The following is a 17,804-nucleotide window of genomic DNA, read 5'->3' on the forward strand; positions in this document are numbered from 1 at the left end:
TGTAGAGGTGCCTCGACTTTAGGATTTATTCACTTCACATTTCCATCATTACCTTTTGAATTATTGTCCCTTGTAAATATTTGTCTTTTCATTAAATTCCACGGTTATTTTAAGTTGCTGTGTCTGTATTTGTCACGGACTTCAAGTATAAACCCCCCTGTGCTGTGCTTCCCCATGCCTCCATTGCTCTGCAATTGCGCCCCACGCCCTCCTGCGCAAGTTATAATCTCTGAGGATCAACGTGTATGCCTCCTAATGAGGAAGAACCGCTCGGCTATCCGGGCTGGCGGTATTGACTGCTCGTCACCACAAATTTGGTCAGGGGGATTAACCTCGACCGCCAGCTGCGCAGCAGTATTCCCATCAGCAAATTGATGAATCTTAGATTCCAATTTATTCCAAAAGTTGATTTGTGGAAAAGCTTATCAAATTATGCTGAAGTTCCTCTATAATCTGTGTAAATAGATTGCCAGTGTGTGAAAGATTTGCGGTTACTTCCGGATATAGAATAGTCGAGCAATGATGAGCAGTTTGTCATGTGAGAGACTTTGTGAATGCTTTCTCTCCAAGGATATATAAATGGGAAAGCTGAGTAAGAAGGGGAGAGAAGAATAGTTGTCCAGAGTTGCTTCATTACGTATCATGCCGTGGAAGAGTTTTCAGTCACTGGTTTTTGCTTTCTCTTTGGCGTAAACAAGTTAGGAGTTCACCCACCTGCTGCTGCTGCGGATCTATCAAGAGTCAAGAACCTTCGTGTCTTGTTGCACTCGGTACGAGAGGTTGTCAATTTATTATTGACACAAGTATGGTGGGTTTTTTTTTTTTTTTGAAGTCCACCATCTCCCTGCAGGCATGCACCATGCACACAAGAATTAAACACAAGGATTAAACACAACTCCCTGCTCCCCCACCCCCCCAACAAAATATGCCTTGAAACTTTATCTTTCAGATTTGATGTCAGTTTGGCCAAGCAGAGTTTTTAAAGTATTGGCTAAACAGAACAGAACAGAACAGATACCGTTGTTAAATATAAATTTTTATTTTCTGTTAATTAATTGAACAAAACTTTTCTTTGATCAATGTACTGTGTAATAGAACAACTTCTCTATCACAAACGGCCTGATCGGTCGAGGAAAATCTTACTGCACGAGTTTCCCACCACCATATTACTCTGTGGAGTTTTCCCATGCTTTTCATCTCTCCAAATGGTGGGGAAAGAAAATCTTTCCCCTACATTTACATCCACACGCTAATTTATATCTCCTCATACAACTTCCCTCCAGGAGCGCACAATTCCGGACGGGCCCTAAATGAGATAAACAATACGAAACATTAACTACTGCCGCCAGTCTTACGTACGCACAGATGATGGGGGTCACGAGGAACAAGAGATATCAACGAAAAGGGTAAATACAAATAAATCAAGAGAGTGTGTGATCCTACACAACAAGAAAATAGTTGTTTGGATCCAGATGGAGTGCTAAGGGGTCAAAATATATTATATATATATATATATATATATATATATATATATATATATATATATATATATATATATATATATATATATATATACATGATTCTTGTCGAGTTGAGAGAAACGAGGGAAATTGCACTGGCCTATGAAAACCAGATCATGGCAAGCATTTGATGGATATGAGCAACAGTGTAATTTAAATGGAAACCAGGTGGAGGTCATGTTTGAATCAGTGGAAATGACGACGTCACTGTCATTGTTGTGTCGGTAGCTGGTATCCAGTTTCCAACAACATCGACTGCAGATCAAAGGCAGTATGTGGGGAAATGTGTGGTTCGTACAGCCAACATGATAAAAGCACCATGGCAGCAGCACGGCTGGACACATGGGCAAGATCCGATGCAATGAGGCGCCTCAGAGCCATTTCCTTCTCATATGTCCCGAGCACGTTGCGTGCCACAAGATCTGGAAAAACAAAACAAAACGCAAAGGTGAGAATTGATGTCGCTTTAATCGAGCAACTGCGAATGTCTCAAGCATATAATGTGCCGTACCTTCTGCCAAGATCATAAAAATAATGAAATTTTGTTCTTGGGGTTTAGGGTTTTGCACCCAGACCGCAGAAGATGGCAAACTTATGAACAAGAGTAAGTTATTGATAAATCGAAGGCAATGTTGCAGTGTATTTTATATCTGAACACGAGTTTATCAAATCAAGGGAACTCATGACGTTAACGAGGCAGTTCGTGATATGCTCAATTGAAATCAGACTTTGGAGACTTGATCTTTCGCTCTTATTTGTATGCAGTGTCGAGGCTCGTGGATGAGCAAGAACACAGGATGGATCAGGATGTAACATAACGTAAGGAGAACAGCAGAAAGAGAGTGGGAAGTGGATGAGGTGGACAAAATAGAGGGAGACTTGGAAGGACAAGGGATGTGGGGAAGAATGAGGGCGAGGGGATAACACTGGGGGTGAAGAAAATGGATGCAGTCACAAACTCTCAATCACAAAAGTGGAAGGAAAAAACTGGAAAAAGATTGGCTTGGAGAGGGTTGGTGGGGGTAGAAAAGATCATGGCTGTGGATGGGGTATGACCTAAGATGGTGGTGAATGACTGTCTTGTTTTTTAATAATATAATAACATATCGACTTTGTAAATTGAATAATCAAAAGCTACCACTGCATTTTTTTTTTAATTATGACCATCTGCTTGCTTTTAGGACAGTGTGTACGCGTAACACGTACTTTGCATCATCCCAAAAGGGTCATCCATAGATGGTGTACAAAAAATGATTGCATATTTCACATCCCAATCCCTTTTACTGGCAGAGTATCAGCCCTATGGGCGATCTTGTTGCAAGCATACAACGCATTCTTCTGATGCATACCTTTATTTGGGCGGTGTTTAGGCAACTGACAGCTCTGTGTCGGCAAAAAATAAAAATAACCCGGGTTACATGCATGAAGCAAAACCATACCTACTGCTCATAATTCAAACACCTCACTGGAAAATATGGGGACAGGAATACTGCACTGTAAATGGTGGAGACTTATAATACCCTCTCCCACCTGGAGGCGGTGCTACACGATACACATTTACATAGAAAATTTGCATTACCCCCATCCCCCTCGCTCCCCCTAATACCACCGGCAAAGATAAAAACACCCCTATACATTAATTTGGGTCATGCTGATCCTCTGTAGCATGTCTGGATGTAATTGGCTCAGAACTGTTGGAGGAGTAGTGCGACAAACAAATAAACAAACACTGGTCCATGAATTATAGTGGGATTTATTTTCTTCACAGGCCACCCTTTTCTCTCAACTCCCCCTCCCCCCAACCCTCTTTCCAATTTCACCCCCATTTCCTGAGATCCCTCTTACATCAAACTAATCTCATAATCATCATAATCATGATCACACACTTTTCCTCATTAGTTTGAGTTCAGCGGCTCATCAAACTTGTACGAGTACGATTGACCGGAATCTTTCACAAACCAGAAAACCAAACAAGAAGTTTGACCGGAGCTGGTTTGGCAAGGAATTTGAAATTTAGTTAAGGTATCAGTTACAATCACCTACACTTTGCACAGTCACCGTGGCATCGTAATATTTAACGTCCAGCAGACAAATCTTGGCAGACGGTCCTCAGCCTCACGTCCGATCCGATGGATACTCACTGACACGCGAGAATAAAAGGCATGCCTTTTCAAAGCTTATGACTTCATTCAATAGTCGCTTAGGCCAAGGTCACATTTGCCACGGCGGCCGTGGGGTCTCCAAAATCTACGGCCACTAGCAATTATACGGCGGCCGCAGTATTTCCACGGTCACACAATGTAGCAGTCACATATGTTTTTATTTTTCGGGGAGCCGCACGGCGTATTTATAAATTGTGGAGACCAAAAACGTGGGGTTGGCGTACGGTCTTTGATTTGATGTCGCACGGTGACCTTAGGGCGTTCCTGCGGCGGCCATAGAATTTTCAAGGCAGACGCAAGGTGCCCGCAAGGCGACCGCAGGGGGGCCCTAAGGCGAACGTGCGGCCAGACGGACGGTAACGAATGGGCTAATTTTTTTTTTTTACCAGTTTTTTTTTTTTTCCGGCTTGTCGAATTTCTATGGCGAACGTAGAAATGAAAAAAGTTATAACTCCGTGTTATAATTCCACGGCGACCTTACGACCTGTAAAATATAGCCAAACGGCGTAGGGCCACCCTGAGGCCACCGCAGAAACTCTGCGGCCGCTGCATGTTTCTGTCAATTCAGAGGGCGTACGGCCGCCGCATCCTCGCCGTAGAGCAAATGTGACTTCGGCCTTATCAGCCTATTATTTTGAACACATTTGTTGGGGCGGCCATTTTTTCCCCATGCAATCTCAACGTCATATGGCGTATGACCGTACTTCACGATAATGCCCTGTCTGCAAAATACAAGGGTGACAGTCTACATTGAGGTTGGAAATCGAACTTGGACTTGCCAGCTTCCTTTCTTTTTTGATGCAGCAGATGGCTCCAAGTTGCATCATTTGCTGAAGGAATGGCTGTTTTGCTGATGCAGTGCCCCATATAGGTCGGAGTAGGGATTTCGAATTTATTCAGAGTGCTGGTGAAAGCTCGCCTACACTTCATGAAGGACGCAGTGGGATCTTTAACGCTCACAAAGGAATGCTGGCAGATGGGATGCCCAGTTTAACGCGCATCTAAGGGACGGCACACGTTGATGCCTTGGCCTCCTGCGAAACACCAGGGACGATAGTTTATAGTTGGGCCGAGATTTAAACCCAGGCTAGAGAGTTGAGAGGTAAGTCTGAATATCTCTCGGCTATCTTGCCAGCCCAACTGGACAGCTCAAAAGCAAGTATGCTACCCCTTCGCTATCGTGCAAGCCCTATGCATGGGAAAAAGCAGAAATGGTCAAACATAGCCAATAATAACTTGATTTCATTGCATTGATGTACAAACTGAAACTTTCAATTTATTGCTATGGTACAAGTTTTTTTAAATGCCTGTAAAATTAAGTCTTCAACATATGCAACAGGTTGAAACAATGAGAATGAAGAAAAGAAAAAGGTTAAGATGGAGAAGGAATGAATAAAAAAAAGTTGAGTCGTAGAATGGAGTGCTCACAGAAACGAAGTGTGTGCCAAGTAAGGAATAAAGGGCATTTCCTCCATTTCTGCCCATTCTGATGCCACTCGAGTTCACAGACAGAAAGAAGCGTGTTGACGATATGCTCCATCTTCTTGATAATGTGCTCCTGCGTAGATTAGGTGGTCAGCATTTTAAAAAAAATGAGCTTTTGACAAGGTGAAACTGGGATAACCGGAGAGTTCATACAACATCTTACCCTGTGCAGTCTTGAGAAAGAGGGCATGGGAAGAGTCTTTACAACGCTTGATTTGCATTTTTGAATATGATCCCGATTAGCTATGTTTTGGAACTTTGAATAACAGACCTGATAGCAACCCGTATGAAGCCGATACGTCAAACGGAACAGTCCAGAGCTGAACCTTCGGCCAACCCTTCTCGGAGAAACTGACGATTTTGGAACCGACTTTGAGAAAAGTATGCACTTAAACAAACAGATCTTTTTGATGAAGTTAGCTCTGTCGTTGCTTCGCTGGGTGCCACCATTTTGTGTGAATCTTGATTTTACGGAACTCCGCTCGGGACGAGAAAGTGTGCCATTTGCTAAATTCAGAGCCAAAGGACTGCAAAACAGCAGGTTCATGCTCCGATTCATGTTCCACAGTGTTCAAAATATAACATTCCATTGGAATTGAGTAATTCCTCAATTATAGAAATGGACTGCCAGACAGACAGAGTGAACCAATTGCTTAATCCCATTTTGCACTATGTGCATGGGGTAAAGATTCAAGCAACAAACACAAAATGTATCCATCCATCCATCCATTGGGACCATACTCTGTGCAGAGCGTAGGTGATGCCTAAGCAGTCTCCTTGGCTATTGGACACGATCCTGGACGGGTCGCCACTCCGACACAGGATACCAGCAAGCTGGTACTCATTTTGCTGACCTCGGAAGGATGACAGGTAGTCAACCCCACCTGGTATTAATTCAACAGCCAAGCGGGATTTGAACTCAGGATCCAAGGATCCAAAGCTCACCACCCGAACCATTAAGCCAACACCAGGCATACAAAGTGTGTTGCCAATTAATATCTCTATGGTGCTCTGTTTGAAGGTACGTTCAGTGATGCAAAACAGCACCAAGGCAATGATACACCGTGTGGTGTTTCATTTGCCTTGCCATTGGTAGTCAGGGCAGGAATTTGTATCTCCAGGGTGCCAGTGATAACTTATTTCCTATTCACAAGACAGGGGTAGGGGATGGGGGATGGAGGGTCGTAGGGGATGGGAGGGATGGAGGGGGTACTATCTATAAGCCAGAAAAAGCAATTGCATCTGGGAAGGTGATGCAGGATACCACTAACCAGGTTCAGGCAGCACTGAATCAAAGACCTTGACAACATACTAGACTGAAAGGCCAAGCAGATTTAGTTGGGGGAAGCTTCTCACCCATTGTCAAATGCAATAAAAGTGAAACATCAGGGTTCTTTTCACTATGCTTGGCTGAGTGGAGTCAGTTCTCCCGGTCCAGCTCAGACACGACATAACTTTCCATAACTGAAGTCATGCTTTGTCACCAACACCACATCCTTCCTGTATCGCCAAGGAAACGGTCTGCACAGAGTATGGTCCCAATGGATGGATGGATGGATTTGTAAATTGATCATTTCAATGGTGAGAGGATAACTTACACAGCATTCACTTTCATCTTCTGAACATGTGGTGAATAATTATTACTGCTGTAAGAGCACAGCAAAGAGCAAGAGCATAGCAAATACAAAGCAAAAAGTAAAATACAGTAGTAACTTCTCACTATGTCTCTCCAAAAGGACTGTTGGACCCCCCCCCGCCCCCCTCCACATCTACTTTCACAACAATCCTCTAGAAGAAGTCCTTTCTTTCAAGCTTCTGAGTCTCATTATCTGCCATGATCTTTCCTGGGAAAGTTACATTTCCAACCTCGCCTCAAAAGACAATCGCTGACTGGGAATCCTCCGTCGTGCAAAGTCCTTCCTCGGCCCACCTGAGCTCCTGATCACATACAAAGCTTTCGTCCGCAGCCTGATGGAGTACTGCTCTCCCTTCTGGGTTGGTGCTCCTGTCTCCCACCTTTCTTAGCCTCATCGTGAGAGATACCAATGATCCGAAATGCCTTGGTTTCCACAGTGTGAAGCTGAGTCTTTGGGCCTCTCACTCTCACACCGCAGGCAGGTCCGTGGTCTTTCTGCCTTCAACAGTCTCCTCTCCAGTCTCGCCCCCCCCTTCCACCTGCTCTGTCTGTGATTTGTCCCCACCATATTTCCACAGGGTGCTCAAGGTCCGCCAACAACCCCCTTCTGGTAAAACTACCAAAATCACGAATCACTGCTCACCTTCATTCGTTCATTCCTCTTTTTCCCACTTTTAGAATAAACTCCCTCACTCTGTTCAATCCCATTTTTCCCTCCAGGCCTTCAAAACGGCTGTTCACCACCACCTCTTATCGTCCCCCATCGAAATCCTCGATCTTTTCTACCCCCATTAATCCACCACAAACCCACATCCTTCAAATTCCCTGCTTTCCTTCCTGAAAGTCCCAGGTAATGTCCATCTTTTATTCCCCATGTTCCCCGCCCCATCCCTCTCCCTTCCACAGATCTCCTAATGTCTCTGTTCCCCACTGCTTTGTCCTTCCCTCGCCCCTCTTGTCTCATGCCCCCCTTGCTGTGCGTTGTGTGTTAGCTCTCATACGAGGCTTGACAAGGTATACAAAAAAAAAAAAGCTGCATCCAAGAGACCAGAAAGGTTGGAAAGCACAAATCACTTTCCCAGGAAACTCTGAATGAATGGCATTAAAAACCAAACGAGGAAGTGTTTTCTTACCAATTTTGTTACCGTTTCAGTAAGTTCCTTACACCATCCTTCCATCTCTACAGTATATCTGGAACCCTCCTTCGTCTCTTCTTCCACACTTCTGTCAGTTGCAATCTCAAATGATGCATTGGCACCAACACTGTAGGCACATAAAATTAAGAATTAGGATTGGATGCATGAAGTTAGCAGAATATGTGAGGTTTAAGAAGACACAGGGAGGAGTTGGAACCTATATAAAAAATTAATTTCAACACAATATTTTCAGGTCTGCCAAAATTGAATCTTTGGCTTTGCACCTTATAGCACCTCAAGACAAATATACTGTTATAGCCGGGCGACCGGTCCAGGAATGACCAAATCACATGAGCCATCAACCGGCCAAAGCCACTGGCTCAGAGCATTGCCCCAAACCAAGGTTACAGGCTTTAAGTCCCGCCCGATACCTCGTCCAAGGGCACGAACTTCACCGAGGGTTACGCGCGCACACGGTGCACCAGTCAGATGTATAACCATGCGGCAGGTTATGATGCACCATAAGTTACTTTACGAAACGCAAATCGCTTTCACCCAATTGTGCACCTTCAGGGCGCCGATGGTGGAAACTCAACCACTCGTATGACAAGAACGGAGGACAGGCAGGAGTACCAGTTCATGGATCGTTAATAAAATAAAAACCACAGCAAATGTTCAACAAGTAATATACAAAAAAACAACAACCAATATTCCCACCAAATTACCCACAACACGATCCCAAACGACTGTCATTTACTTATTGTGTGCGAGCAGAGTACCTGCCCTATGGGCAATCTTGTTCCAAGCTTGCAACATGTTCTGCTGATGCATACCTATATTTGGGCGGTGTATAGGAAAGTGACAGCTCTGCATACGCAAAAAAAAAGAAAAAAACAAACTCGATTTACATGCATGAAGCAAAACATACCTACTGCTTATAATTCAAAACACCTCACAGTACTAGAAAGACGTGGGGAAAGGAATACTGCACCATAAATGGTGGAGACTTGTAATAAGCTCCCCCACCGGGAGGTGGTGCTTCACGATACACATTCACATGGAGAATTTGCGTACCCTCCTCACCCACCCCCCCACCCCCAAAGACCACCGGCAAAGATAAAAACATCCCCATACACTAATTGGGCTTGGGGTTATGCTGCTCCTCTGGAGCAAGTCTGGATGTAATTGGGCCAGAACAGTAGGAAGAGTAGCACGAACAAACAAACCCACAAACAAACACACAAACACCGGTCCATGAATTATAGTAAAGATTATATTGTAATAATTATTTATACTACACTGTTATAATATATCTATATTGGAATGAACAGTGTGAAAACACACAAGGGTCACCCGTCACTTCGACGGGCCTTTTTGCTCGGATCTATATTGTAATATGATTGTTTGTCCATCCGTCTGTGTGTAACGCTCCTTCAAAAGGTTGGAGCAGATATGCCTCACAGAATTTGTGAAGGTCACAGTAGTTATAGGCATTAGTCTTCAATTCCCCTTACTTTTACGAGAGTTGGGTTGGGAGGAGAGGGAAAAGATGGGACAAAATTTGGAGGGGAACGTTGAGGCCTTTTGGGGGGGAGGGGTTGAGGAGTTGTGGTGAGGAGGGGAGGGTTTGAAGGCTTGGAGTGTAGAGGGGATTGAAGGTTTGAATGCTCAGGGTTGGGAATGAGTGGTGAAGGACTTTGAGATTAGGACTTGGGAGCTGGGAAGTGGAGTTTGAGATCTTGGGTGGGAGGCGGATATTGAGGACTTGAAGTCACATTTTACATTGCATGGATGTTCCGTGGGTCCCTGCATATATATATATATATATATATATATATATATATATATATATATATATATATATATATATATATATAAATTATCCCTGTGTCGTAAGAGGCGACCAGGGTTGCGTCAGGAAGGACATCCAGCGTAAAACCTGTGCCAAATCAGTATGCGGATCATAAAGGAATGATCAGCAGTGGCAACCCCTAACGGGAGCCGCTGAAAGATGAAGAAGACGAAGATATATATATATATATATATATATATATATATATATATATATATATATATATATATATATATATATATATATATATATACATATATACATATATATATATATATATATATTCTGAAAGAAATTCGAAAGAAAGAAACTTCGAGCCTGGAATTAAATTGCATGAAATTAGACTTTTTACCTCCGCCACCGAAGGTGAAGGAGGTCCTGTTTTCGGCACTCTCTGTCTTTGATTGTTTGTGTGCACGATATCACAAAAAGTTGTGAACGGATTCGGACGAAACTTGGTGGACAGGTTGAGTGTGTGACCCCAACAAATTGATTCAATTTTGGTGAACATCCAAACCCAGATCTGGAAATGAAATAATTATTTAATTTTTTAAGTGATTCTTCACCATTGAGAGATAAGGCCAAAAACGATATACACTGTAGCGTGATATTTCAAAAATGTATGGGGCCCGAAATGTTCTTGTGGATCAGAGATTATGTGGCGGAGGTATGCGCTCCACCGAGTGCCCTTCTAGTTCCACCTTTATTTACACATCGTAACCTACAACTTCCAAATGGAAAACAAATTCTACAAATTTCAGGAAATTATTGAAAAATACAAAACTAGAATATCTTGGTTGGATAAGCATCCACCCCCTTATAATAGCAATTACAAATTAATTCAGGTGTAACCAATCACTTTCAAAATCACACACCAAGTCAATTGGCCTCCACCTGTGTTAAATTGAAGTGATTCTGATTATTTCAGAATAAAATCAACTGTTCCTGCAGGTTTCCTCTGCTGGGAAGTGCATTTCCCAGCAAAGACTCAACCATGAGCACCAAGGAGCTTTCAAATGACCTTTGGGATGAAGTTTTGGAAAGGAACAGATCATGGGATGGGTATAAAAATATTTCAAAGGCCTTGAATATCCCTTGGAGCACAGTCAAGACAATCATTTAGAAGTGGAAGGCATATGGTACCACCAAGACCCTTCCTAGATCAGGTCGTCCCTCTAAACTGGATGACCAAGCAAGGAGGAGACTGATCAGAGAGGCCACCAAGAGGCCAATGGCAACTTTGAAAGAGCTACAAGCCTTGATGGCAAAGACTGGTAACTGTGTGCAAGTGCCAACAATATTCCAAGCACTCCACGAGTATGGACTGTATGGTCGAATGGCAAGAAGGAAGCCATCACTCAAAAAGCCCACCTTGAGTCCCGTTTGAGGTGTGCAAAAAACCACTCCAGAGATTCTGAAGCCATGTGGCAAAACGTTTTGACATCTGACGAAACCAAGATGGAATTTTTTGGCCGAAATGCAAAACGTTGCATTTGGTGCAAACTCAACACAGCACATCACCCAAAGAACACCATCCCTACTGTGAAGCATGATGGTGGCAGCATCATGTTACGGGGATATTTCTCATCAGCAGGAACTGGGGCACTTGTCAGAATAGAAGGGAAAATTGATGGAGAAAAATACAGAAAAATCCGAGAGGAAAACCTGCTACCCTCTGCAAGAAAGCTGAAATTGGGACGGAAGTTCACCTTTCAGCACGGCAACGACCCAAAGCCCACAGCCAAAGCTACACTGGAGTGGCAAATGAACAAAAAGATGAATGTCCTTGAGTGGCCCAGTCAGAGCCCCGACATAAATCCAATGGAAAATCTGTGGCACGACTTGAAGATTGCTGTCCATCAACACTCCCCATGCAACTTGACCGAGCTTGAACAGTTTTGTGCAGAAGAATGGGAAAATATTTCCCAATGAAGGTGTGCAAAGTTGGTCGAGACCTATCCCACCAGACTCTCAGCTGTAATTACTGTCAAAGGTGCTTCGACCAAGTATTAGGTCAGGGGGGTGGACACTTATCCAACCAAGATATTCTAGTTTTGTATTTTTCATTAATTTTCTATTAATTTGTAGAATTTATTTTTCATTTGGAAGTTGTGGGTTACGATGTGTAAATAAAGGTGGAAAAAGTTTGATTCATGCAATTTAATTCCAGGCTATAAGGTAACAAAAAGTGAAAATTTTGAAAGAGGGTGTAATCTTTCGAAAGGTACTGAATACACACGCACATGCACGCACGCATGCACGCACCTCTCTGAACAGTTAATCAAGTTCCTGTTCACCCAATTGTAAAATCAAACAAAAAAGAGCAATCAGAGATTGCAGACCCTGGCTGCCAAACAATGTGACCTATGACGTCACATGTGTGAATGTTTCGTTCCTCATGGATAGGTGGTCATACTTGTAAAGTATCGCATCGATCTGTTCAGCCATTTAAGAGATTAAAAAAAGGCTGCCAAATCACGTGACAGATGATGTCATCATTTCTTTTTTCTGTGGACCAATTTATCCTGAGATGACCCTCAAAAATTTTCACACTGATCGGATGTTGCATTTTACAGATGCAATTGTGACGTCATAATGAAGGCACCAATGACGTCATTAAAAAAAAACATCACACTTATTCCACATGAGGAGTACTTGCCGTGTGCCAAGTTTCAATTTTTTTCCTTGGTGTGGTTTCAGAGATAAAGTGGTGCAACGTTTTTCCATTTTTCCAACTTGCCTACTATGTAATAATTACAATCAAAACATTCTACATGAATCGTCGCTCCCATGGTGAAAATGTTGTCTCAATCCAAAAAGCAGTTGCGCAGAAAAACACAAAAGTCCTGTGCGGACAAACAAACAAACAAACCAATGTCACCCGCAGGGTGACCCTATCTTGCCAAAAGGTGACCACGTGTGACTTCTTTAAGGTCACACTGAGGTGAACAGAGCTGCTATCCACCAGGAGCGACTCCTTGAGGAATATCTGCCTACGAGAGATTCCGATGAGAATCGTTCTACAGAGTAACCATGAAAAATATGCTTTTGCCTCATAACGTCACCAAATGATGTCATAATGTCTCAAGATTGACATATCTAGAAAGCACTCATCGAGGTGTTCAATTTGAGGTATGACACGATATGGTTCCTAAAACTTGAAAATTTGACCTTGAGGTCAAATATGTTTGACCTGAGGCGCTAACCATGAAGGTCAAGGCCAATCGCCACCAAAAATTAATCAGCTGAGCGCCAGACCATGAACTTTGAAGACGATCCGATCAAAATTACTCAAAAAATAAGGGTTTCGTCGACTCCCCTGATTTGCAAAGTGACCTTGACCTTTGACCTTGACCTTCAAAATTTTGTGCGCTGAAAGGGACCTCTATAGGCCTCTGATATGTGAAGTTACAAAAATTTCCAATGATAACTGTGCTCTGCAGAATTTTTTTTATACGTGATTACAGACAAACAAACAAACAAACAAACAAAAAAAAAACATACAAGCTGACTGACATATCTTGCAAAAACTTCGTTTTGGCAAGATAAAAATCACTCATACAGTGACACTTGGCGAAACAGAACAGCACTTGGTGGGACGCATACCTCCACCAGGCTGAACAGTTTAAATTTTGAATGCCACTGATAGGTTGGATCTGAATCCAGACCTTAAGGAAAATCGAATCGGCTTGTTCTTGTCACCGAAACAACTCTTCCAGCTGGTCTTGTCATACTCATCCATAACTTTTTGAGATAACATGCGATTCATCGTTTTTGGCCACATCTCTCAATGGTGAAGAATCACTTAACAAAAATTCTCGGATCCGGATCTAGATTCGGATCTTCACCAAAAACGAATCAATTCTTCCTTGTAGTACTCCCAACGTGTCCACCAAGTTTTGTGTGAATCCATCCGTAACCTGTTGAGATATTGTGCTATAAATCGTTTTTGGCCCGATCTCACAATGAAGAAGAATCGCTAAAAAAGTTCTCAGATCCGGATCGAGATTCAGATCTTCATCAAAATGAAGCATTGCTGTCCTTGTCCGGCCACCTACACACACAAATAACTTCAGAACGATTGCTTGAAAACTTTGGCCAAAAATCGTGTGACAAACAGACAGACAAACGCAACAGACCAACATTCTTGGCAAAAAAAACATTTTTTGCCAAGTAACAAACAAACAAACAAGCAGTCATAGACTGGAACTTAGGAAATCGTCAACTTGACCTCTGACCTTGTCTAATAAAAGCTGTCTGGAGAGAAGGTAGCGACGCAAACCAGAAGTATCTACGATGATTCTGCACCAAACCATCAAAAATCGAATGTTTTGGATGTTTGACCTCACTGTGACCTTGACCTTTGACCGATTTTGACCAAAATCTAATCAGCACGAGCCATCACTCTCCTGAATCACATGGTGTAATTTGACATTGGTAGCTTCTTCCGTTCTCAAGTTATCGTGCCGAAGAAAACAAACAAACAAACAAACAAGCAGTCATGGACTGGTACTTAAGAAATCGTCAACTTGACCTCTGACCTTGTCTAATAAAACCTGTCTCTCGAGAAGGTAGCGACGCAAATTAGAAGATTCTACGATGATTCTGTACGAAACCATCAAAAAATCGAGTGTTTGACCTCACTGTGACCTTGACCGTTGACCGATTTTGACCAAAATCTAATCAACACTAGCCATCACCCTCCTGAATCACGTGGTGTAATTTGACACTGGTAGCTTCTTCCATTCTCGAGTTATCGTGCCTACAAACAAACAAACAAACAAACTAACAAACAAACAGAAACGGAAGGCATCAATATACTTACGAAATCTTTACATTTCGTAAGTAACAAGCAGTCATAGACTGGTACTTACGAAATCGTCAACTTGACCTCTGACCTTGTCTCATAAAACTTGTCTCTCGAGAAGGTAGCGACGCAAACCAGAAGTTTCTACGATGATTCTCTATCAAACCATCAAAAATCGTAACGTCGACCAAAGCAAAAATCTCCATTTCTCCACGCAATTATATTATACCTTAACATAACTCAAGGACGCGTCTGCTCGAGCGCACTGCATCATGGGACGACCCGTGACGCGTCGAGTGAAATATTTTTTATACAATTTTAAAACGTCTCCAAAACATCCGATTTTTACCAGAATTTCGACAACCGAGTTTTAAGCGTCCTAAGCGATCGCAAAAACCGAAGACAAAATTAAAATCGAAGTTAAAACGAACTCGTAACGTCGAGCGAAGCAAAAATACTCCATTTCTCCACATGAATTTACGGAATTATGTTTGACCTCACTGTGACCTTGACCTTTGACCGATTTTGACCAAAATCTAATCAGCACTAGCCATAAACCTCCTGAATCATGGGGTGTAATTTGACATTGGAAGCTTCTTCCGTTCTCGAGTTATCGTGCCTACAAACAAACAAACAAACAAACAAGCAGTCATAGACGTACTTACGAAATAGTCAACTTGACCTCTGACCTTGTCAAATAAAAGCTGTCTCTTGAGAAGGTAGCGATGCAAACCAGAAGTTTCTCCGATGATTCTGTACCAAACCATCGAAAATCTAATGTTTTGAATGTTTGACCTCACTGTGACCTTGACCTTTGACCGATTTTGACCAAAATCTAAGCAGCGCGAGCCACCACCCTCTGGAATCACGTGGTGTAATTTGACATTGGTAGCTTCTTCCGTTCTTGAGTTATCATTTTTTGGATGTTTGACCTCACTGTGACCTTGACCTTTGACCGATTTTGACCAAAATCCAATCAGCACTCGCCATCACCCTCCTGAATCACGTGGTGTAATTTGACATTGGAAGCTTCTTCCGTTCTCGAGTTATCTGTACCAAACCATCAAAAATCGAATATTTGACCTCACCGTGACCTTGACCTTTGACCGATTTTGACCAAAATCCAATCAGCACTCGCCATCACCCTCCTGAATCACGTGGTGTAATTTGACATTGGTAGCTTCTTCTGTTCTCGAGTTATCGTGCCTACAAACAAACAAACAAACAAACAAGCAGTCATCGACTGATACTTACGAAATCGTCAACTTGACCTCTGACCTTGTCTCATAAAAGCTGTCTCTTGAGAAGGTAGCGACACAAACCAGAAGTTTCTACGATGATTCTCTACCAAACCATCAAAAATCGAATGTTTTGGATGTTTGACCTCACTGTGACCTTGACCTTTGACCGATTTTCACCAAAAAATATAATCAGCACTAGCCATCAGCCTCCTGAATCACGTGGTGTAATTTGACATTGGTAGCTTCTTCCGTTCTCGAGTTATCTGTACCACACAATCAAAAATCAAATATTTGACCTCACCGTGACCTTGACCTTTGACCGATTTTGACCAAAATCTAATCAACACTAGCCATCACCCTCCTGAATCACGTGGTGTAATTTGACATTGGTAGCTTCTTCCGTTCTCGAGTTATCGTGCCTACAAACAAACAAACAAACAAACAAGCAGTCATAGACGTACTTACAAAATAGTCAACTTGACCTCTGACCTTGTCAAATAAAAGCTGTCTCTTGACAAGGTAGCGATGCAAACCAGAAGTTTCTCCGATGATTCTGTACCAAACCATCAAAAATCGAATGTTTTGAATGTTTGACCTCACTGTGACCTTGACCTTTGACCGATTTTGACCAAAATCTAAGCAGCGCGAGCCACCACCCTCTGGAATCACGGGGTGTAATTTGACATTGGTAGCTTCTTCCGTTCTTGAGTTATTATTTTTTGGATGTTTGACCTCACTGTGACCTTGATCTTTGACCGATTTTGACCAAAATCCAATCAGCACTCGCCATCATCCTCCTGAATCACGTGGTGTAATTTGACATTGGAAGCTTCTTCCGTTCTCGAGTTATCTGGACCAAACCATCAAAAATCGAATATTTGACCTCACCGTGACCTTGACCTTTGAGCGATTTTGACCAAAATCTAATCAGCACGAGCCATCACCCTCCTGAATCACGCGGTGTAATTTGACATTGGTAGCTTCTTCCGTTCTCGAGTTATCGTGCCTACAAACAAACAAACAAACAAACAAACAAGCAGTCATAGACTGGTACTTACGAAATCGTCAACTTGACCTCTGACCTTGTCTAATAAAAGCTGTCTCCAGAGAAGGTAGCGATGCAAACCAGAAGTTTCTACGATGATTCTGTACCAAATCATGAAAAAAATCGAATGTTTTGGATGTTTGACCTCACTGTGACCTTGACCTTTGACCGATTTTGACCAAAATCTAATCAGCACGAGTCATCACCCTCCTGAATCACGTAGTGTAATTTGACATTGGTAGCTTCTTCCGTTCTCGAGTTATCGTGCCTACAAACAAACAAACAAACAAACAAACAAACAGAAACGGAAGGCATCAATATACTTACGAAATCTTTAGATTTTGTAAGTCACAAACAAACATACAAACGAACAGAAACAGAAGGCATCAAAATACTGACGAAATCTAAAGATTTCTTAAGTAACAAATGGACCCAAATGCAATATCCTCTCCTGGAGAGGGTAACTAGTTCACAACAGGAATCAATGACACACTGACAAGTTTATAAGAAGATATCACGCAGGGAGCACTTGGAAAGAAGACATGCAAAAAGTTATTTTAGATTGGAGAGATTATGATGTGACGTGTGTGACTCCATGGAGATGTGCGAGGTAATCAATGTGTGGTGAAATTCCTCACTCGCTGACGCGTATTATTGGCGAGGTATAATATTGTGACGTCCACGGGACTTGAACAGTCCCGCCAACGTAGAATGAGCCGAAACGATGGAGGCGGTTTATTTATTTATAACACAAACATGGCGGTTCTAATCGCTCTACCGCAAACGGGACGAGGAAGGTGGCACGAGTCACTTTTCACTGAGTTGATGATGTTTATTTGTTTTTACTATTAACCAGAAATAACAAGACTCGGCAAGAAAAGGGATCCGGGGCGATTCGACGGGATGGTGTGGGATCGGGC

At 42.5% G+C, this 17,804-nt stretch overlaps 1 protein-coding gene across 1 annotated transcript; it reads right to left on the reverse strand.

Annotated features, from left to right (window-relative positions):
* Window positions 1-1,015: 1,015 nt before the first annotated feature.
* CINP (cyclin dependent kinase 2 interacting protein) lies at window positions 1,016-8,842 on the reverse strand. The gene is made up of 4 exons (XM_085879984.1): window positions 8,719-8,842; window positions 7,937-8,066; window positions 5,111-5,240; window positions 1,016-1,942 (listed from the first exon to the last, which is right to left on the reverse strand). The coding sequence occupies exons 2-4, from the start codon at window positions 7,979-7,981 to the stop codon at window positions 1,731-1,733; spliced, it is 387 nt and encodes a 128-aa protein (XP_085736110.1). The 5' UTR covers window positions 7,982-8,066; window positions 8,719-8,842; the 3' UTR covers window positions 1,016-1,730.
* Window positions 8,843-17,804: the final 8,962 nt, after the last annotated feature.

Source organism: Eptatretus burgeri, chromosome 4 (genome assembly GCF_056783735.1).
Source record: "Eptatretus burgeri isolate ZD-2024b chromosome 4, Ebu_testis_v1, whole genome shotgun sequence".
In the NCBI taxonomy this organism is placed as follows: domain Eukaryota; kingdom Metazoa; phylum Chordata; class Myxini; order Myxiniformes; family Myxinidae; genus Eptatretus; species Eptatretus burgeri.